This window comes from Netta rufina (genome assembly GCF_964035555.1).
Source record: "Netta rufina genome assembly, chromosome: 15".
Taxonomy (NCBI): Eukaryota; Metazoa; Chordata; class Aves; order Anseriformes; family Anatidae; genus Netta; species Netta rufina.
This window is the reverse complement of record NC_140138.1, coordinates 14,696,228-14,718,892: the sequence shown is the minus strand read 5'-3', so window position 1 is coordinate 14,718,892 and position 22,665 is coordinate 14,696,228. Positions and strand designations below refer to the sequence as shown.

The window sequence follows — 22,665 nt, the reverse complement described above, 5'->3', positions numbered from 1 at the left end:
CAGTGACCCCACCACCACCCTAGGTGACCTGTCCCAATGCCTGACTGCACACTTTGAGAAGAAATACCTCCTCATTTCCAACCTGAACACCCCCCGGTGTAACTTGAGGCCATTCCCTCTACTCTTATCCCTAATTCCTGCGCCATTCTCCCATTTCTGCCCATTTTCCCCTCCAAATCCCCCCCCCACACCTCGCCAGGGGGCGCTCCCCCCTCCCTCCGAGTGTGGCTTCCCCCCCTCCCCACCACCACCACCACCCTTCGACCTTCCCAAGATGGCGGCGCCGCGCCGCCGCCACGCTGTGCGCGCTGACGTCACGCCCCCTCCGGCGGGCGCAGGGCGGGGCGGGGGCGGCTCCAGCGCCCTCTCGGCGGCCGGGCCGGGTCGGGCTGAGGCGGGCGGGCGGGCGGCGGCGGCGGCTGAGGGGAGCGGCTCCGGTTCCGCGTTTGGCTCCGCGGTAACGGCGGAGAAAGGCTCCCGGAGCGCTCGGTGGGGGCTTAGGCAAGGCCCGCATGGGGTTGCGCGGGGCCGCCGGTTGATCTGGGCGCGATGTCGAACCCCGGGACGCGGCGGAACGGCTCCAGCATCAAGATCCGCCTCACAGGTAACGGGGCCGCGGCCCGGGGGCTCCCCTAAACCCGCAAAACCCTCGGCCCCATCAACCCTCCCCTCACGGCGAGCTCCCCTCAGCTTCCCTCGCCCCCTCCCCGGCCCCCTGGGCGTGAGGGGAGGGTTGACCGGGCCGCCGTGGGCCGGCTTCGGCGGTAGCCGGGCCCCAGCCACCGCTCCGTAACTTTTATCCCTTTAAAAGCCCTTCTCCCACCCCCGGGGCCCTGCGGAGGTTCTGTATTTTGAAGTTATTTCTGTTAATTTTCATTTTTTTTTCCTCCCCTCGTGGCACGTTGTTACCTTCCCCCCCCCCCCCCCCCCCCCCCAACACAGCCCACGGGCTGCTTCAGCCCCTGGCTCCCTCAGATTTTGGCCTTCCCTGACTTTTAGGAAAGCTTTTCCTTTCATAATTTACCCCACTTTGATTTACTTAAACCATTTACCTTCCCCTTTTGCTGCCGAAGATAACCCCATTGATCTTTCCTCTGAGAAAATACCCGTTTCATTGCTTTTAGCATCCCCCCCCCCTTTTTTTTTTTTTTTTTTTGCTGTTTATCCTTTTTTTTTTTTTCTGCATTCTTTTTTTATTCTTACCATTCCCCACGACTCGATTGCCTTTTCCAATGTGACGCGTTCAACTTCTGAAGTTCCTTTCCCCGAGCTCAGGGTGACGAGAAGCGGCTCCTCCGAGTGTCGGGGCGTGCGTGCACGCACGGATAAGCCAATTTCTGTTGCACCCTCAAAAGGTCTGGATTAAATCTTCCACAAGCTGCTCCAGTTGGTGCCCAGGCTGCAGCTTAAACAGAAAAGGGGCACGGCATCTGCTTCTTCAGGCTGCGGGGTGAATTATTAATAAATAAGGCCCCATCCGGCCTTTCAAAGGCAACAGGTGGATGCTTGGAGATCTCTGGGTGCGAAGGAAGCGCTCAGCCACCGGCATTGATCTTCACAGGGTTGATAGAAGCTGTTGGGTTTAATTTTAAAGAGGCTGCAGGAGCATAAAAGGTGGCCAAATAATGAGAAAATGGCACTAGGTGAACTTCAGGGACAGGGTAACGTGCTCCTGGCAGATGCTGCAATCAGGCAGAAGCGTCTCTTCAAAAAATCCCTTTTTTCTTTTAATCAGTTCTCTGGTTCTGCGCCGCTCGTGCTTCAGAAGGCTGAAGTTGGTGAGGGAAATGTAAATCCGAAAGTCCTTTTGGACACGAGAAGGCTGAAAATATTTTGAAGGTGGATGGCTGATGTTTGATCTGAAACGAGTTGTGTGGCGATGGATACTAAATGTCGGATCTGTCATTAATGTGGCTTATTTTTATGCAAGTCAGTCAATAAAAATGTTGGGAGTTGAGTAACTTATGCTGCGGTCATAGCCCTTCTGAGCAGGAGGATATTATTTAAATAACAGATAGAAGCTGTTGGGTTTAATTTTGAAGAGCGAACGCTGCTTCAAAGTGCTCTTTTCCTTTTAGCATGCACAATTCTTCTCTCCTAGCTGAGAATGTTTATTGGAAGGGGCTGAAGTTTTACTTTATTGAGCAACTTGGTGGATTTTCTCACTCGTATCTTTTTTTTTTTAATAATTAAAGAAATCTGCTTGCTCAAACATTCCTGTATTTCATAAGCATGCGACCTGCGTAGTGTGAAAAAAATGCTGTATTTAATCACAAAATAAATTGCTCTGGGAGAGATTTCCCTTTAGGATCATTAGGAAACGTATTCTTGGCTTCGCTGGAGGCCAGCGTGCTGACTTACCTGTTCCAAACAGTTGTAGCTGGAGTGGCTTTTTCTCCCCTGTTTTGCTATTGGGAGATTGGAGTGGAATGAAATCAAACCGAGGGCTCCTTCCGTTATGATTTACTCCTTGCATTGTGTTTCCTGTGATTAGAAACAATTTGGTTTGCGCTACCGAAAATAGCTGTGTAAATAGCACTTAGTCTGAAGGCGCCTGTGAGCGGTACTTTGGGGAGTGAACGGGAGTCAGATCCTTCGTGCTTTTTCTTCGTTTTCTTGCATATTGGAAATGTATTCGTATGACTGGGATGTTGGGAGTGTTTTATTTGTGTGAATCTATCTAAAAGTTCTGGATCCTGTGGTTATTTTCAGAAGCAGTCTTTGTGCTTATACAGAGTGGTGTCGGTCCTACCCCGACGAGGACTGTAAGGAGGTAAAATGGCAAATAATGCTTCCTGTTAGAAAGGAGGAAGCAGCAGCAAAACCCAACAGCAAGTAACTTGGGTGACAGATTCAAACGATTGGTGTCCTGTGGATCACAAATGCGCTGCTCTCTTGTCGTATCTCAGTTTTTCCAAAAGCACGTGCGAAATTTCTCTTACTTCCACTGGAGCTTCACCACCTCTATTGGAGATGCAGGAGCCAAAGATATTTGTGGCCTTGTCTCTTGCCACTTAGAGCAGTTCAAGGCAAAGGAAGGTAAAACTTGGCGTTCAGTCCGTGGTCTTTTTGTATTTGTGCTGCCACCAGGGTAGTGTAACAGGGATGGATGTCTCAAAAAAGGGATGGAAATGATAAAATGATGTAGTGCTTGAAGAGTCCACCTGGGATCTTCTGGGTCAGGGAGGAATGTGACCCACAGATGAAGGCGCCTTTGTGGAGCATGTGTCTATCCCTTCTTTAACTGGTGTGCTCCTCTAAAACCTTTGTTTGCTGCTGCAGTCGCTCCCTGGGGAAGTTCCTGAGGGTTTATCAACTCCAGGGCTTACACGCTTCTTACTCATACTGTTCTATCACGCAGAAGTGCTCGTGAAAACTGCAGTCTCATTGTGCTGCTATCAGAGACACTCCTAGTCCAGGTAGCCTGCGGATGGAAGTTGCAAACGGAATTGGAAAAATTGTGAAGTGGACTCAGCGTGCAACTGCTGTACCCAAAAAAAAAAAAGCTGGAGGTTGGATTCTGACTTGGTCGCTACTGGCTTTTTCAGCGGTGTCTCGGCTGAGGTGTGGAAAGCTGGCTGCCTCCGGGGAGTGCAGAGGAACTGAGGACACATTGGGAAGGAAAAAGAATTGGTTCAGCCGTTACGGATGGCTTCAGACATGGAGCAGGAAGGGGAGAGGGGCTCATGTGTAAGTCAGAGCCCATGAAAACACATAGATGGCGTGTCGAGGGCTGATGGCAAAAGCAGTTTCTTTCCCAGAAGAGCAGCAGTTGGTGGAACAGAATATAAATAGTCAGCTCTGAGTGTTCAGCGGAGGCGTCCCTCGTCCCAGACCTGGTCTAGGAAGTGGCCGGGCCGCTGTTTGTCATCGCCTTGGTGGAGGTTTGGGAGGGAGGGTGTACGTGAGAGAAAGGAAATTCTGGTGTCGGAAGAGCCAGGGAGGAATGACAAAGCTGGTGTGGAAGTGGGTGGTTTGTGCGAGCTGCGGGGGCGTGTAGGCGACGCGTTGGATCGCTGCAGGAAAGGTTTTGGTGCTCAGCAGTGGCAAAGAAAGGGAACGAGGGAAGAGGTGGCACAGATAAGGAGCCTGGACACCGCTTTCGGTTCCCTGTAGTCAGCACGGTTTAGGGAAGTCCCATTTGCAAAGCACGAGCGGTTTGTTGCTTCTAGATGGGCGGCTTCAGGTCAATTTGGAGATATCCATTTGTAATTTAAGGAACCCGTTAAAGAGCACAGTGATTTCTGGTAGCAACTAAAATATTACGTCTCTTTCGTACATCCGTTTCGGATTGCTCTGAAGGCATATGTTAAAACGTGTCCCAAAAGCTTCCATTTCGGGACTAATGTAGTATTGATCGCTGCAGCAGAGTTACCGGGCTGATCGATAGCAGCGCTGATATCGACGGCCTGGGCAGTTTTCTGTCCTGTGGTCAGCAACGAAGAGCATCCACGTCGGGATCAGCAGCAGTACATCCCTCATGGGCTGCCTGTACTTTTAGTTTCTTTTACATTAGAAAGAGCTCTTGCAGCTGATGGTGTTGGTGCTAGTGCAAGGGAAGGCTGAAATGGCAGGCTGGTCAGCCCCGCATTTGGGATTTAAAATCCTACAACGGGGAGCACAACGGGAAGCAGCAGTTTAGTAGCTCCAAACTGATTTTTGCCTAGCAGTCCGGGAAGATGTTGCAATCTGTCCCGTTGCTTGGTTTTCTTCACGTGTTTGGGAGCGAGGTGCTCGATGTGCTGCTGGTTGGGGCGCTGGATGGAGCTGGGTCCTGAGCCCTGCTGAGCAAGGCGCTCAACCTCCCACCTCCATTCCTGTCTGCACCGTGGAGTACTGGCCTTTTTGTGAAGATAAACGTGGGGCTGCTCAGAGGCCCTTTGATGGGGACGGCCAAGAGGCTTAGGGCATGTAACTGGGGGGACTTAAAGAAAAAATTCTACTACTCATCTTGCTTTCATGGGGAGAAGTCTGGGGAGCAGCCTTTGCAGCCGGCCAGCTGGCAGCTTCGGGCTGCTGGAGTGGGAATCCAACGAGCTGCCTTTTCCTCTGGGCAGGCTGGTGGGTAGCGAGCCTCCTTTTGTCTTCCTCCCAGTAAGCCAGAGCCGTGCCAGCACCATTGTCCTGGTGGAAGTAAATTAAATCTCCAAAAGGAGTTTGCTTGAATATTCCCCTCAGGCAGGGAAAGTAGAAACAATAACTACTTTATTCCCGACTCGAAACTTTATTTTCTCCAACTGAATGTCTTCATATAAAGAGATGTAATTTGGGATGTCGCTCTGCAGTTCCTTAATGATTTCTTTCTAATTCCCTGCTAGCCACCAGTCTGCGAGCAGCTTTCTCCTCCACTTCCTTAAATGGCTGCATCATGTTATACAATTCTGTAGCCTCACGTTTTCTCCGGGTTGCAAAATTGAGCATTCCAGGGTTGTACAGCAATTCCCCTGCGAGGAAGCCAGTTTTACCCTGGGATTTTGCGAGCTGGTACCTGAATTCTTCCTGACGGCGACCGAGAAGCTGCTGGAAGTGCCCTTGCAGGTAAATCTCAGCGAGCCCACGGTGGTTGGTGGCTCACAGGGCGAAGAGGAGCTGTGCAGAAACACCACGTGTGCCTGTTGGCAGCCGGAGTTTCGGAGGTTTGTCTGGATTGCTGCCCAACTTTTAAGCAAGTCCAGTCGACGTGCTTAAAGTTGGATTAATCTGGTTAGATTACTTGCTACTATTTATGGTTCCAGACTTAAATACTCGCCCGGCTGCCTTGTTCTTTTGGGCCGCGTTGGTCAAAATAGCGTGAGAGGGAGGATTGGTTTGGAGAAGGTAAGGTTACATCAGTGTGGTAGGCGTGTGAAGCTTGGGTATGTACACTTCAGAGCAGCTCATTTAAGACTTGAGTGAAGAAAATATTAAAAAAAAAAAAGTCTGGAAGAGACTGTTCTATCTGCCATTTTTTTTTCCTAAGTTAGGAATTATTTTTTTCTTGATTTATTTATTTTTTTTCCCCACGATGATTCCTCTGGAACCGGTCAAAATGTTGTTGTGGAAGAGGCCCATGATTCTGCAGGATCATTGAAAGCTTTTATCTGTATTAGTGCTTTTGGTAATTTGCATTTGGGAACCGAAAACCGCTGCTGATTTATTCTCCTGGAGTGGAACCAAGGCTGAATGGCCCCATTACTGCAAGTGGTTTGTTCTCCCCTCTACCAACAGCTCGGGGTGTTGGGGGCAGGAAAACATCAGTGAGACCAGAAGTCTCGAGATCTTTGTTGGCAGCCACCCTGTCGTTTCTCCTGCCGTGGGTCTGTTTATGTTTTGGGGTACGTGCCGAGGTCTCAAGTGTAGCCCTTAGAAAGCCCAAAGGAAGACACACACTTAGTTAGGACCAAACGTGTTCCTGCTGGTGGTGGGGAAGCGACGCTGCTCTCAGGTGATGTTATCTCAAGATGTTATCTCCTTGCTAGCCCGCTGCCCCCCGTTGCCAGAAATTTGTCACCCACCACGAGAGAAGTGGTGGAAGAAAACCTGTGCTCATGCTTCACCTGCGTACGTGCAAGTCCAGCTTCTCGCTGTGAGTCTCAAGAATTTAAGGCAAGGTGCTGGACTTTGGAAAGCTGAGGTGTGAGCGTGTGTTGTCTTCTGGTAGGGGGAGGTCAATTTGGGAGAGGAAAACGGGAGACAGAGGGACAACAGTGATTTAAACCGTGCAGCAAGCTTTGCTGGAGCTTGCCTATTGGTATATATCAATTTATGAAAGATGAGATAAATATTAATGTAATAGGAGAAGAAACCTGTGTGTATGTTTGCTAAAGACCAGTCAGTAGGTCAGTAGCAGGTTAAGATGCTACCAAAAAATGTTTATAAGCTTCGTTTCCCGTTTATTTTGAACGGAAACTAGTAATTTTTCAAAGGGGATCCCTGGGCGTATTTCTCTTTTCCAGCTCTCTCTTCCCTTGTGAAAGTCTTCAAATGCAATGAGAGGACAGAGCAAAAATGTTTAAGTTTTTCTTCTGCATATTCTCTTAAGAACTGGCATCTGCATTGGGAATATTTGGGGATATTGGAGCAGGATGATAAATTTGACGATACTCGAGTTGAATTGGCAAAATAAGCTCGCATGCTGTTTTAGAAAGAATCTCTCCACAGGGCTGTAATAGCTTGATGCCTTCCTCTTCAGTAAGTCATTTTTGTCAAGTTAAAGGCCAAAATTCAAACTGGCTTGTTGTCAAGGACACTAAGCACAGCAGGCAAAAAATCCCCAAGGCTACCCAATTCACAGCGTCGATGGATAACGCTGGCAGAGCGGGCTTTGCTCTCCCCTCCCCCCTGAAAAAATCCTTTTTCTTTTTTTCCCTCTTTTTTTTTTTTTTTTTTTTTTTTTTTTTAGAGGATATGGACACTATTATGCATACTAATACAATTTACCCGAAAGTATTTAAATGGGAGGCTTGTTCATCTGTTTGCGGGCGAAACAATCCCTTATTGTCTGGGAGTAATGCTAAAATAATGCACAATCCCCCCAGCGACCGCGCGGCGCTGCACGCCGCTCCCGGGCCAGCTGTGCTCACCTCCGCTGCAGCTGAAGGCGATGGCAGGCGGCCGAGGAGCCTCTGCAGCAGCATCAGGGCTCGGTGAGCACCAGCCCTGTGCCTCGGCTGTGCCGTGGGGACGCAGCCCTAATCCTAAAGCACCCAGAAACGGTGAGAAATCCCGTGGAAGCAGGTGTTTGTAAGAGCTTTCCGTCTGATGCTTTGTTTCCCGGTTGTCACTTAAGCTCCTGCTACAGCTCGTTTAAGAATAAAGGGCAGCACTAAACCATGCTTTTAACTCCAAGTAGTATTGACTACTAGGATACTCCAGGAATACTACGTGGCCCTGGATTTCCTCGCTGATGCTCAGTTCTGGCCATGGTGCTTGTTTTTTTCCTTTTGAATGGTGGATGCTTCTTCCCCCCTGGATTATGAGGAAGCCCTGCTGAAGACAATAACAACACTTCGTTCTCTCACTTTCACGGGTAGCCTGGCATTATCTGATCTTGCAGTAATTTTTGCTTTTGCTGTTAACCCGTAGTAAGTAAAGAATCATTTTCAATAAGACGCCTTTTTTTCCCCCTCGAGTTGATGAGGGCTGTCTTGGTACACTTTATTATTTGGAATAAAATGACTTCGTGTGTGTGTGAGTGAAGGAACAGCATTTTCTTTGACCTTTTCAAATGTTTGCATTTTAGTCATCCATAAAAACCTGCCTATTCCCTCTAAACACTAGACCAAAAAACTGCATAGATTCATATCAATTTAAAGTTTCCATCTCTTGTTTACTTCATAATTAAATTTGCGTGTGTTAGAGAAAATCTATTCTCCTAATGAACCTTCCTAATTTCCAGGACACTATATTGAAAGTTCTCCATTGGGCTTCTTCCTCCTTAAAGCAAAGGTAAAAAATTGTTTCAGATAGTTGCCTTTGCGTTTATTTTGAATTCAAGGCGGCTGCTAACATCACTCCGAGCTCTTTTCTGTGGTCCTGTATTTTCTTCCTCGAACCCTGAATGTGGCCTGTGTCGCATCCTCAGTGTAAAGTGGGCATTACAGCAGGAAATTTAGTCCCTGTGGTCAACATGTTTGCATCTTGTAGTATGCAGGTGTACGGCTCAACAAGTTTCTTAAAAAGGAAACATCTTTTGAAATGCATATGCTTCATTTTACTGATGAGCATAAGCAAAAAAAAAAAAAAAAAAAGAAGCCCAGACTGCAAGACTGCACATGAAAATTAACTGAGTACATGGATTGTGCTGTTGCTTTAACATTTTTTTTTCGGCTTCACAAGTGCAGAATTTAGAAAAGTGAGGAATTTCAATTCGATTCAGACTGCAGCCATTGATTCATTTGCAGTGGAAGCTTTGTTCTTGATTCTTAGAGCTGATGTGTTTAGCTTTGTTTAACATGTGGACATTTTTATAAGGATGTGGGACCTTCACTTTAAACTTAGACTTAACTTTAGACTTACCTTTAAAATGAGAAGTCAGAGGTGTCATACTCTACAAGTGTAAGTCTAGTTAATGGATACCTAGTTGTTGAACAAGGCTTCTTGGGAACTTCTAGCATTAATGGGGAGGAAATCCATTAGATTTGGTAAAATTTGAGCTTGGTATTGAGCAGGTGAATGTCAGCTAAAGATATATCAGCCATTGAAAGAATAACTTGAATTTTCTGGGCTCTTGAAATGATATTTATTTCAGCATTATTGTAGCAGTAGGAACTACAAGCAGTATCTTTTGTAACTTTCTTAAAATTGTCTGCGGACAGGTAACGATCAAGCTATGATGGGCATGTTCAGACTTCATGTGTCTGAAAATACCCTATGAAATAACAGATCGGAGAGAACAGAACCAGCTTGGTGGCAAAAAAAAATTAAAATTCAGGCTTTTTTTCTTTGGGGGCTTTGAATTTGTGTATCTAATTTTTCTCTTTTTATCTCTCAGCTTTTTTTTTGTCTGTGCAAAGAGTTTTGATGCTGTGATCTGGTGACGTATTTAACCAATTCCTGAAATATTTTGACCAAAGACTGAAAATGCTTCCGTTGGGTTCCCCGTTTTACAGATGAGTGCTGAAATGCAGATGAGATACGCTTGAAGGTGTAAGCGAAGTTACAGAGCTGGTAGGTGCTAGCAAGTGTGTGGAACACAGCGTGGTCCTCCCGACAGTGAACACATCGGATTCAGGAAAAGAGTGCAAATTATAAACGTACTCTTTAATGACTGTGTTCAACTTGGGTAGCTGTGCGATGTAACCAAGTTAAATTTGGGTTTGAAAACGTGCCCGTGATTCGTTAAATAGTCTAATGTTAATTTGCTAATGCAAAAGCACAGGCTACAGGATTAAATGTCTGGCTGCCTTTGGAAGATTTGACTTCACAGATTGTGCAATAGCTATCGAAAATATGCCATGCTATATCTAAAGTTAATATGACATTATAGGAGCACCTACACCTCTTATTCCTCCTTTCCAAGATTTCTAAGGGATTGAATGTTAATAGACTTTTTTTTTTTCAATATATATTAATTAGATGGGTCTGTTGCAGCCTGATAAACCGGCACAGGTAGGAGAGTCAGCCAGACAGACTGTCACGAGCGTGCAGCCTTTAGATCTACTCAGGGGAGCATAATAAGTCCCAATAATTGTGCTGTCACCAGGCCTTATTAGCAGTGCTTTTACCTGGTCTTGTACAAGACTCAGGCAAACAAAAGAAACGCGTAAATGGGTGCTTTTTTGTGGTGTGTTCTCTCGTTCAAAATTAAATACCTTCTCAGAGTTAGAAGGGGCTGTCTGGTAACAGGATAAATAATGCTCCTGCGTAATCCAGCAGCCTGGCTTGGACTGGCAGGCACAAGAGATTTTTTTTCATTGTTGTTGTTGTTCAATCACAGAAGTAATTTGACTTGTCTACAAATAATGTTTTGATAAACTTCAATGGAAATTAGCAAACTGCCCATCAAATGGGATTTATAAAAAGTTGCTTGGGAAAATGTGCTGTAAGTAGTCTGCAATTCAAAGCATTTCCTTCGCAGGATGCTTATCAAGTCTGCCTGTGCTACTTCCAAATTGAACTAGAGCGTAGATGAGAACTGTTTTTTGATAGAAGGGAAAAAAAAAAGAAAAGGAAATAAAGCCCAGCTGAAAAATAGTACCAGGTTCCCTTTTTATTTATTTTTGTCATTGCTTTAGGATGTAAATCGTACAAGTGTGCAGAGAGAAAACAGACTTTGAAGCACCAGAAGGAATCAGATTAATCTGTGATGCTTGAGATGCTGCTGGTAGTGTAAACGTGATTGAAATAGTCATTGCAGGACTGGTGAGTAAATACACTGGAAACCTTTAGATAAACTGACTTCTCTTGGATAGCCTCTGTACCAAGGAAAAACAAAATGCCCTGCTTGTTTCTCTGATGTTTCCTTACTGCAGCGGCTCTACCAGGCAAAGCAGCTGCCAGTTGTTAAGACAGCCATGCTTCCAGATGCCTATGTAGAGCTTTTTTTCTCTTTTTTTAATGACAGCAGTGATCACAGAATCATAGCATAGACATGCAGAAGGTCCTGGTCGTGGCTGCCAACCCCTTCCGAAGTGGTGGAATTATTTTAAAAGGCCAGGGGGAAAAGGATCTGGCAAATAGTTTTGCAGGGACAGTGCTAGATCAGAAAGCTGATATTAATCAGTTTTCTAGGCTTCTGGAGGTTTTGCCAATCAGCAGTGAAACCTGGCACATGCCGAGCTGTCCGTGGCTCTTGGAGGACAGCACTGCCTTAGTTGACCATCAGGCTGATGGATAAACGGAGGGGACAAGCTTAAGCTTCTTTCCAGACTGAAAGAAAATAACCAGGCTGAAAAGGGGATCACACCTGTCGTTCTCTAAATAATTTGGGGGTCTTTATCCGATTTCAGTCAAATTTGGTAAGGGCAGAGATGCTCAATATACAGTCTCCACGCCCGCTGAAGATGTGGGGCTGGGCACAATCACTTCTCTTCTCCCTCACCCACCTGAGCTGCGGGCAGGGTGCAGGACTTGGTCCCTGTCTCACCAAAAGGCAGTGGGCTTGGGTCTGCAGGGATGGAAATGGAAGAGGAGCTCCGAGGTGAGCCACAAACCTGTAACGAGTCGCACTTCATGCATTTAGCTCGTAATCCAGCAACTGGAGCGAGCGGGCTGTTGTCTTTTGGGGGTTTTGTTTGTTGCCCAGAACGTCACGTCATGCTCCGAGGGAAACATCCAGAAGACTTTATCAGTCACCACTGGTAACACCTTGTCTGCTTCTGGTTTCACGTAGGGATTTCGTTTTGCTTCTCAACCCAGATGAAATTGCGCGGTAATTCCTTACCCAGAGATTCATCTGCATCCTGCGAGCCTGTCGCTTACAGCAGCACACAATGCATCAGCCTCCTACTGGCATTTTTTAATTAAAAGAACAGTGCTATCACTTCAAATTAACGCCACGTAGCTTATTTTAGTAAGGAGGGAAACGTTGTTTATAGGCTTTTCGCTTATGAAAATTGCTTATTAAATTTTGCTCTCTTTTGGTTCTGTCTAGCCGTTTGTCATCCGGAGCTCGGACAATATCAGATTGCTAGGTGTGCGAGCCGCCTCAGCGATAGGAATGGAAATAAAGGCTCACATTTAATATCTCGGCTCTTTGATAAATGGGAATCACCTTAATAAAAAAAATAAAGTGTTATTCTACAGCTCCCACAAAGCCTTTGCTTGTCTTCAAGTGCGTTCCCTGTGCTGAGTACACAGTGAAGAAATAGGTACTTCTAGGAGCTTCTGTGTCGAACTGTGAAGAGCTGGTTTTTGTAATCGTGTTCAGTGAAATTGTCAGGCCTCTGTTATACTAAATTACTGTGAGAGCAAGTAATACATCTGCTGAGAGCTCGCCCTAATATTCCTCGCAGAGCGTTTCGTTTTATCTAGAATATTAGCACTGCTAACCACCCATGCAAAATTTAATGTATTGAATCTATTTAATCAATTTAAAATGGAAAGCAAACTTCTTCGGCTTTGACTGAAGCGGCTGGCTCCATGTGTTGTTTTTTAAGTATTAAATTTTAGACATTAGACTTATACAGCAGGTCGATGAGACCAGTTTGTTTAGGAGAACTTCCTTCATATTTTATTGCTCCGTGATCCAGCAAGCGAGTGTTGTCACTTGGGTAAAATCTGAGTATGAAAGGCGTACACGAAGGCTGCGTAGGAAGAGACACGGCATCTTTTCATTCATGCTCCCTCTTACATACGTAGCACCTTTGATGGAGGTATGAGCGCAGTAGTGGGTTATAATTTATTGATGGAGTGGACGCTGACATTTCGTACAGGACAGGTAGCGAGCCCTCTCGCAGACAAAGTGCTGAAAGCCTAATGTCGAGGAAAATTGTAAACAAGCACCCTGGTCAGAATAATGCAAGAAAGCATTTTCATCAAAATCTCAGCCTTTGTGGCTGCAGATTCACTCGGGATTAGCAAGGGGGTTTCCTGCATTGAATACCTCTCATGGTGTTCTTTGAAAATTGCTGGGGGTTTCCACATCCCTTGCTGTTAAGCTGCTGTTGAGAAGCTGTTTGCAACGAAAGCTCTTTTTTTTTAAATTTAAAACCATCTTTGCTGGGAGGCTGCACGCACACTGTATGCTGTTTGTGTTCTGAACTATTTTTATTTAGCTCATCTGTAAGGAAAACAGTCCGTCTGCTGGCAGAAGGTTTAGTCAAGGACATTTGTCATCCTGCTTTCAAGAAGGTGGTTCCGGCCTTTCCCGAAGCGGCTCCAAAGCAAATTTCCTTCAGCACTGGGTACGGTGACAAGGAGGGAAGTCACTGCTTATGGTCCAAAGGCTTCCCGATGTCCCCTTGCTGTTGCCGTGTGCTACCATGGCTTAATCTGAAAACAAATGTGAAATATTTAACGTAGCTAGATGGTAGGAGATAAGGCTCGGAGTCCTGTATCCATGATGTTTGTCACGCTTGAGCTCACGCAGCTCGCAACTTGGCCATTCACAGAGCAACACGGATAAATGTTTTATGGACACGAAGGGAAATGGGGTGTCTGGCTGTGGCAGGGGGCTTCCCTCCCCAGCCCCTGACTAACTCGCAGGCTATTTGGTTGTGGATTTCTCATACGCACCTCACCTCAACTGCAGATTTGCTGTAACCAGCCTGTTTGTTTTGCTCTTCATCCCTGGTGACCGTCAGTAGCGCTGGGCTGAATAAACAGAGCCTATTGATCAAATTTGAAGTCATTAACTTGGCAGTTTAAATAGATGCTGTCCTATATAATTAGAACAAGGGAGTAACACATCGGCTGATACGGCTTGATTCGGAATCAAAGCCCGCTTTTCATGAAATCTTCTTTGGTGCTATTCAGCTCGCAGCCGTTTTGTGCCTCCCCGTAGGTCACGCAAGAATTAGCCGTTTTGTTGGAGGTACCTCAAGTGGAGAGGCCGGCGCTGCTTGTGGAAGAGAGTGATGACACGGATCTGGCGTGGACCCGCTGAACTTTGGTACTGCTGGGGAGTGCTGCTTGGCAGCAGGGCTGGCTGGCGAGCTGTGTGAGGTTACTGGTTAACCACAACCACTGCTGGAAGGAGGCGAGGGGATGCGTTCAGGGCAGGGTCCCGCTCATAATGTCCTCATTGCTTGCAGCTCTGGAGCAGCAGCAGCAGCCTGGTTGTCCATCTTGCTGCTGCTCGGCTGAGCGAAACACACGCCTGTTGGATCGGGATGTTTATAGGCAAACACAACGGGTGATTAATTGTTTTTTGAAGGCAGACGTTTCCTTTTAATGGCTACTGTTGCGTGATGTGCCTGTCGGTGTTCTACATCCTTCTAACATTCTCAGTGCTGTTCAGTACGGCCCTAACACACAATATTTTGCTTTGTGCGCGCTGGGCTCCTTGAAGATCTCTTCTAGCTGACTGGCAGCGTGGTGTGGACACGCCGGCAAGGCACGGTGATAATCTCATTAACAAACGAGCATCCTGAGCCTGCAGCCAGCCCGCTGCTCCTGAGTCACGCCGCCACGAGTCCCTGGAGAGCGCACGCTGGGCGGTAGGATGCGCGCTCGCTGACCCACATTTCCTCGGGCACGTGCCTCTCCGTGCCAGGAAACGCATCTCACTGCCTGGAAATCAGAGAGCTGGTGACATTGGTGACAGTCTCCCGGCTGCTGCGTGACCCAAGCCAAAGCACTTGTAGGGAATTACCAGTGGGGTGACTAATAGGTGATTAGGTAGATTGTGGAGGGTGAGTGTATGGGCTTCCTGAGGACATGGCTAACTGTACAACAGCAACAAAAACGTTTCTTACTCAGTGTTTCCTTCTCCTGTTAGACCTTTAGCTTGGACCGATTGTTAAATCAGATTTTTCTTCCTCCATGTACCAATAGCTTTCGTGCTAATTCCTGGGAAAGTTCATTACAGTACAAGGAATGTCTCCCCTGCAACAAGTGGGCAAACGTCGTGTAGAAGAAAACAGCGACTCCGTACTGGTGTTAATAGAAAGAGCAAAAGTAGGTGAATGAATTAGAAACTCTTGCCTTCCAGAAGCTATTAATATCCCTGTAATTACAGTCTTTTTTTGGAACAAGCCTCGCTTCTGTCCCATTCTTTTCCTTTCCCCTCTGCCGCAGCTTCCTTATAGCTCCGTGCCCCTGCTCCTGCCGGCTGAGGGGTGCCACCACTGTCACCCCCCGACTTGTCCCCACGTCCCCCTGGTGTTCAGCACCTGGCAGCAGGCCCAAGCAGTGAGCTGAGATGCACGTTGCCACTGGCAGGTAGCCAGGGTCACCGCTCACCTTTTCATGCTGGTCCCCTTCACCAGCCAGGAACAAACACTGGCGTGTGTTTGGGGCTTCTGTGTGTTTTTTATTTCATTTGCAAACAAGAAGGGTTTAAGCTGAGCTCTCCGAACAAATGAGGGGAAAAAAACGCACAAAGAAAGCGAGGAGCAGTTTGTAACATCTCAGGCGGATGTTGAAAGGGATTATAACGGACTGAGTAATTAGCAAACAAACCTAAGATTGTGGAGTTCAGTTTTTCCAGGAGTTAAAAACCAATGTTCTAAACCAGGCAATGTACTTCATTCAAAATCAGAAGCGATGCCAAGAATTTAACTTGAGCAAACAAAATTCTTCCTTTTCTGAATGTAAACTGTGCACCTTTAACTGGTGTTGGAATTCCTGGAGTCATTCTTCCATTTCTGTAATTTAAGTGCTTAAATTATCATTACTTTTGAAACTTTACCTGGGCATTTGAGGTGTCTTTTCCTACAGCAAGGTATCTAAATGGTATTTTGAAGTACTCTAGGGCGTTTTTTATAATAGTATTTTTTTATTGATAAAAACAGGCAATCTTCCCACTTCAGTGCTCCATTCTGTCTGTTTCGTATTGACAGCATCTGAAACGCAGCAAAAGGACTGAGGTTAGAAGGGTTCACTAAACGTTACAGGTAACGAGGTAATCACCGAACAGAGAGGTCGGTGGAATTCTTTAATTCCATCTTCCTCGGGCAAATCCTACAGTTTTTCCCACAAGATCCTAGGAGCAGTTATAACTCAGTCCTGAGGTCCGAGTTAGGATCAAAACGTCGTTTATTACGGGCCATTAGGCTGTGCCACTTCTCTCGAGCGCCAGCTCGATGCTGATGATCCGTGCGCTTGTTATCCTCAGGTTGATAACTGCAGCCCGGGGAGCTCTGGGAAGCAAGAAGTACTTCTGAATGAATTCCAGCTGGTTCAATTTTTGGCTGACCGTTTGCTAAGTAGCCCAGAACAAAATGAACTCATTGCTAGAGGCTTTTGCACGCTGTTAACTCTTTGCTGAGTATTGGCTTTCAATGCCCTGATTTTAAGTCGGAGCTCGCTCGTGGCCTGTGCAGAAAGTACTCCTCCACCTCATCTGTTTGGTATCGTGCTTACCGCAAAATGAACAACAGGTTTGCCAATGAGGAAGGCAAAAGCTGTAAGAGCATGAAAAAGGGTTTCTTGGTGGCGGGGCCTATGGCTTGGAGGAGCATATATGACAAGGCTTGTGGCGTTTTGTCTTTCTATCCGAACATGCCAAAATGCGCTCGGTATACCGAGACGTTTTCCTTAATTTCTAGCACATAAAGTATTTTTCCATACCCATATTCTAAGTCGTTCTTTACCTCAGGTATGTGATTTTAAAGCACTGATATGGTACTGATGCCTTGCTTGATATCAGGAATGCTTTTCATTTACTTATGAAAGAATTCGAGGGTGTTGACAGTCCCTATTGAAAAGCCATCCAGTATCCACTGGAATTTGTTCTGGTAGCAGTTGCTGAAGCTGTAGTAGTGCTAGAAGAGGTGCTTCATGAATATTATTCTCTGCAGAAGATTTTGAGCAAATACTTATTGCAAGAGTTACTAAAGAAACACAAAATGAGCCCAAGTTTTAGAAAAACAGCTTAAACACAGTACATGTTTTTTCTTCCCAAAGTCTGTTCTTTTTATTTACCAGGCATTGTGTAGGTTCAATTTCTGCTGGAATTCTACATTGGAATTTCTTCACTCGGATGATTTAAGAATGAATGAAGAAATGTAGATTCTTGAATATGCTTAAACGTGATGGTGGTTTGATACTTCTAAATTGTTTGGTTGTTCCTTACTTTGTGTTTTCAAAGACTTGGTTGTTGTTTTTCCTTTTGCTGGCGATTAATGTCACCATCAGCAGCATCCTAGCTCACCCAAGCAGTTCCCTTGCCAGCTTCCTTTCCCTGGTTCTCTGTGCAGCTCTAGGTTAACCCTGAGCTGAGCCCTGCCCCGACCAGGGCCCAGCCTGGAAATTTAGCTGTAAGGCAGTTTTCCATGGGAATTGTTTAACTAAAACTCTTCTAGTGATACATCTGAACCTGCATGACTAATAGTTTACATAGTTTACAACTTACACATGACTTCACACCATTCATTTTTGAAATAACAATGTTCGTGCTTTTAAGCAATCTGCTTAATGTTTGATGAAAACCAGACGTGATATTTTTTTTTTTACTGTTTATTAAAATACCCTCACTGGAAAATGTTCTTCCTTAAAGTTGATTTGTACTATATTTAATTGCTGTGAGATATCAAAGAAGCTAATATTGGCTCTGTCCGGAAAAACAAATCTTAGCTTTAAAATTGAGATTAAAAATGTGTTAAATTGCGTTCATATTTCCTTCCCTAGAATAGTTTTTTACAGACAAATTGGCTGAAATATTGACCCTACCCGCATATGAAGGCCTGTATATAAATACCAGCCACTCTTCGGAGATACAAAACACCTTTTAGGTTTTAAAGTGAGAAATGTGGTTAGTTTTAGCTTGGAAATTTTAGATTTTTTATTATTTCAGAGAAATCTAGTGGTTCTGTTGAACTGTTGCTTGGCTAGTCAAACTTTGCCAAGATTTTTGGTACCATGTTTCTGCTTTCACCGTTTTTGGCACATTTTGCACTGGAAGGTCAGATTTTTTTCTGCCTTCCACGAACCAGGAAGATAGTTTGAAGCTGGACGGTAGGTACGTAAAGAGAGCTGGAGGTAATGCTGGGTCAGAAGATAGAGGAGCTGTAGTTCCCTGTAGCCTGGGGTGGAACAGCTGACCCGTGGCTCTGTTTGTCCCATTCTTGCAGAAATGTTTTGCTCCGTGGACAGGACCCCAAGGCTGGATCAGCTTTAATTGGTGTGGTTGCATGGTCCGCTAATTTTAGCCGCGTGGTAAACATCCTCAAACGCGTTGCTTCTGGTTTTGGTCTTCAGTTTTCCACGTTTCCCTCTTTTATAAAGCAACAGAGAGCAGTTGGGCAGCTTTTCCTATCAGGCTTCGGCAACGAATGTCTTATAAAAACTCCAAGTCCATTAATTGGATGGTGTTTTTTGGGGGGGGAAAGCTGCTGTTAGCGTCTAAATGCACTTGGAACTGGAGTCTCACAAACTGGTTATAAAAAATATAGTCGTGCTAATGGTATGGGTAGCCCCACAGAGAGTATCTGCAAGGAGGGGAATCTTAAAGTTCTGTGTTTTATAGCGAACATAATGTTTATTGAAAAGCCTTTTATGTACTGAATTAGTAAGCAAATGATCAGCTGCAAGGGAGCGTCCGTGTAAGCTTCTTTTTGATAATGAAAATAAGGTGTTGAACGCTGTAGACATTTAACTTATGGAAATGGAGATCAGAGGCATTAAATGAAACACACCTAAATTAAACGCTGACTTAGCAGTAGGCTGTGCTGCACAGGGGCTTTCATTCCCAGAAAGGAGAGCCAGCTAGTTAAAATGTAATTCCTGCCAAAGTGGTAGTGAAAAGCAGCATAGCTTTGTATTCATCTCTAGAGTGGGTTGTTTGTTGTTTTTTTTTTTTTTCTGTATTTCCTTTGTAATGTACTGTTGTTCATCTGGTGCTTTCCAGAGAAACAAATACATACGTCTGAAGATTTGGATCCTTTCCTTCTAGACAGGACCTGTTGTTTATTGAGGGTATGGAATGGGGCTGGCTTTGGGCTCGATCCCGGCTCTATTTGTGAGCAGGGTTAGGCTGAGAGTTCAGTCCTGTCAGGTAGTGACACTTGTACGGCTTTGCAAAAGGTGCTTTGAAAGCTCCAAGTGTTAAAAGTGCAAAATATTTTTGGCAATCTGAGTAAAATTCAGTTTGGAATCTGAGTTATGAGTGCATGTGGGTGGAGGAACATGTTTTTCATGCTTCAGGAATTTTTTTCCAGATGCTTTTTCAGCACTTGGGTAACTATAAAAGCAAAATATTAAGACTTCAACACGGTTTTATTCCTTAGTTCTAATGTCATTTAAGAAAATTGAGCCCCGCAGTCAGTCCTGTGGCACGCTTTCAGCTTCACAGCAGCGATCTTGCACAACGCACGGTGGTGTCTGTTTCAAAATGTGAGCACAAGTAAGTGCAAGCCGTGCAGATAAGCCTATCTTGAGCAACGTTATTTGCTTAAAAATATAAATTATTCAGGTTTGTGTGGTGGGAGATGCGAGATGTGTACGGGAAGCAGTGTTGCTCCCAATAGCTACCACTTGCACAATGAAATGGGGAGTAACTGTAAAATGTTTTGTGTTTCCAGTAGGAATTTTGTTATTGCAATTGTTTTATTTAGCTGTCAGCTAAGAGGTTGAATTTGCCCTGAGAATAGAATATTATTCTGTGTGGTTTTAACAGAAATTTTGAGTTCTTTCCAGTTGTTTCTCTTTCTTACTCGTGTATACAGGCGCTGACAATATAGCCGAAGCCCGAGCATTTGCTCTGTTTTCAAGGAACTGCGAGGCCGTTTGTGGACATCTTCCCAAAACAAAAACTTGACTGCATTTGGTAAATCTCTACAGAATTATTTACGCCACTTGGTTGTGATCCTGGTGGATGTGTTGGTGGTGGAGGGCTGACTTTTAAAAGCCGTAGGGTAGTTCCCTCTGACTTCCCCTGCTGTTAATGTGTTCTCTGGTAAAGCCGTGAGCAATGGGGTATTTTTTGGGAGCGGCTCTCTTTGGATATGGGTTTTCCAGGTGCTGTAAAGTGAGGACAGTGACTGGTGACTCACCTCTTGAACTCCAGTGCTCAAAGAACATGTTGGGAGAAGGTCTGCAAGGAAAAGGTGAAGGAAGGTGAGGGTGGCCGATGCTGCAGGGGCACTTTGCTGATGGCAGCGGAGGCTTCACAAGGCATGGTCTCGCTCTTGTCCCATTACCTCTGGAAATTGCCCCGTTGTACAAGGGGCAAATAAATTCCATGGGTGGCTCCTGCTCTGAGGCTGTAATGCTCCAGCCGCTGGGGTTCTGGCGTTTGGTGTCTGACTGGGAAATAGAGAACAGGAGAAGGTTCTTGGCCTGGGTTAGAGGAAGCATAGCAAACTCGTAAGAAAACTGATGTCATAGCTAGGATTTGATGAAAAATCTAATCTGGGAGTTCGCCTTTGTGTCAGGCATTTGTTATGGGTGAACAGAGGGGGAAGGAGAGAAAGAAGAGTTACTCGGAGAGATAATTGGATGTGCTTATTTCCACTTGTCTGATCTGCGCGCCTTTCTCTGAGTCTGTACATCAGCATTAATTCAGCTTCCTATTGATCTCCTCTTTTTGTTTAATCCCTGCAAAGATCTTCAACTAATTCCATAACCGTTCATGTATCTCCAAGGTTGGTGGCAGTTCATTCTTAAACTTTACTCGCCATGCTGCGTGCAGTCTCAGGTAACTGGGAATTTAACGAGCCTTCTTCTTCCAATGGCCCCGTGCCGTTTGTTTGTTTATTTTTATTGTTTTACTGATTTACTTTCTTGAGGGCTAAGCAGCCCTTGCTGGCGTGTATCTGGAAGACCTGTTGGGCATTGCCCAAGAGGATTTTTCAGTTTGAGTACGTCTCAGGAATCCCGGAGATGAAACCGCTCTGTTTTGTCAACCTGGTGGTGTTTGCTCTGCGAGGGCTCTCTCATGCGTGACGTTTTTCTGCTTAGGTAGGATGGAATTTTGATTCTGGGCTAAGGAGATACTTTAATGACATGTTAATGGACTAATAAAAATGGCTTTTTCTGGGTGTGTGGTTTTTTGAAGATCTCTTCAAAGTTGTCTAGTGTTTGCGACTGGCTGCGTGAAGCCAAGTTCCAGCCCACGAGGAAAGCATGCCTTGAAAAGAGGCTTTGATTTTTACTGCAGCCTACACAAAAGGGCCACAAAAAGGCTTCGTGTACCAAATCTAGCAGCTCTTTGAGAGCTGAGGTTTTCTAATGAAGCACTGCTTTAATCTGCTGGCTGAGTTCAGCTCTAGCCTGAGTTCAGGCAGAGTCTTCAGGTGGTGAGGTGTGATGTACACAGCCCTGAAGTCGGAGGGGATTTGGGGTTTTTTGGGTGGCTTACCTGTCAGATTGCAACTTTCTTGGCACCGTGATACCGAGATCAGTAATGAAGGCAGCTCGGTGTGCACATCCATGCATCCGTGTCTGTAAAATGAGTTCTGTACAGGTAATTGCTCTGTTTTGCAAACGTAACGTAAGGCTTGGGGTTGTGTCTGTTCTGGGCGTTAGGCACGGCAGCGGTTCAGGCTCGGTTACTGAGAAGTTAAAGCAGTCTGTGGGTTTATGCGTTGCAGACAGAGAGGAAGACCAAAAGTATTCCTAAAGCAAACAAGAAAAAGACTAGAATAGAAACCTTGGCCTTTGTGGTGACAACTTAAGCTTCGATATGTGAATAAAACGGGGTGTTTTAGCTCAGTGATGTGGTTAGCTGCAAAGAAACCACATTTTTACACACTTGCTGCCTTTAGCCATCTTTCCTTTTCCATTCAACTTGCCTCTTGTACCCCATCAAACATAAATGATTGTCAGCCTTAAAAAAAAAAACAAAACCCTTAAAAACCTTCACGGGTTGCCTGGTAGTAGAAATAAAACCAGACGTTTATCTGCAGAGAAGTCTCATTTAAGGTTATGTGCAGGGAATAGGGACGCCAAGTAGAGCCGCTCGTAAAGGCGTTTCGGGGGGGGTGGCTTGTGGTATTCAGAGTATTTTCCACACAAAATGCACCGAACCGTTCGGATGAGAAGCGATCTCATAAAACACATCCAGCAAAGATTTTAATTGTGGGCTGCAGTGCCTCGGGGGGGCCGGAGCAGCATGCGGGAAATGGCTGATGCGCGCTCTTTTTTTCTTTCTGGGGGATTATTTTTTTACACTTGGAGCACGTTATTTGTCTGTGCAGTCTTCTGCCACCCTTTTCAGGATGGAAGAGCCTCGCCGAGAGGAGCAGGCAGCGCGGGGCCCTCCCCACCTGACCCACAGGTTGCCAGCCCCACGAGCCAAAAGAGCCCGGCAGGCTTCGACGCGTTACCAGCCACGTTCCCATCGCCTGCTTGCATCGCATTTTGCAGCCTTTTTAATTTTCAGTGGTATGCAGTAACTTCAGTTTCATTTTACGATGGGTTCCTTATTCCCCTCCGCTCCCAAGAAAGCTTTCCCTTGGCGTTCCTTGCACCTCCAAGCACTCGGCCAGCCCGTGGGGCTTTCCGTGGTCACGCTGCGTATCTCCGTGATTCGAGATGGTCTGCGCAGAAGTAAATATTAAGTCAAGTCCTTTCTACGTCACCAGCCCGCTGGCCTCGTGTTTACTTTCTGTCAGAAAGTAAAACGAATGTATCCTGGAATCC

General features: G+C 45.7%; 1 protein-coding gene across 4 annotated transcripts in view; it reads left to right on the top strand.

The window, feature by feature from the left end:
* The first annotated feature begins 424 nt into the window (after positions 1–424).
* Positions 425–22,665, top strand: part of SMURF1 (SMAD specific E3 ubiquitin protein ligase 1) — a 45,967-nt gene continuing 23,726 nt past the window's right edge. For all 4 annotated transcript variants that reach the window (XM_084295739.1, XM_084295738.1, XM_084295737.1 and 1 more), the window contains exon 1: positions 425–604. In XM_084295739.1, the coding sequence (XP_084151865.1) occupies positions 550–604 (55 nt within the window). In that variant the 5' untranslated portion in view covers positions 425–549. The remainder of the gene's footprint in view (positions 605–22,665) is intronic.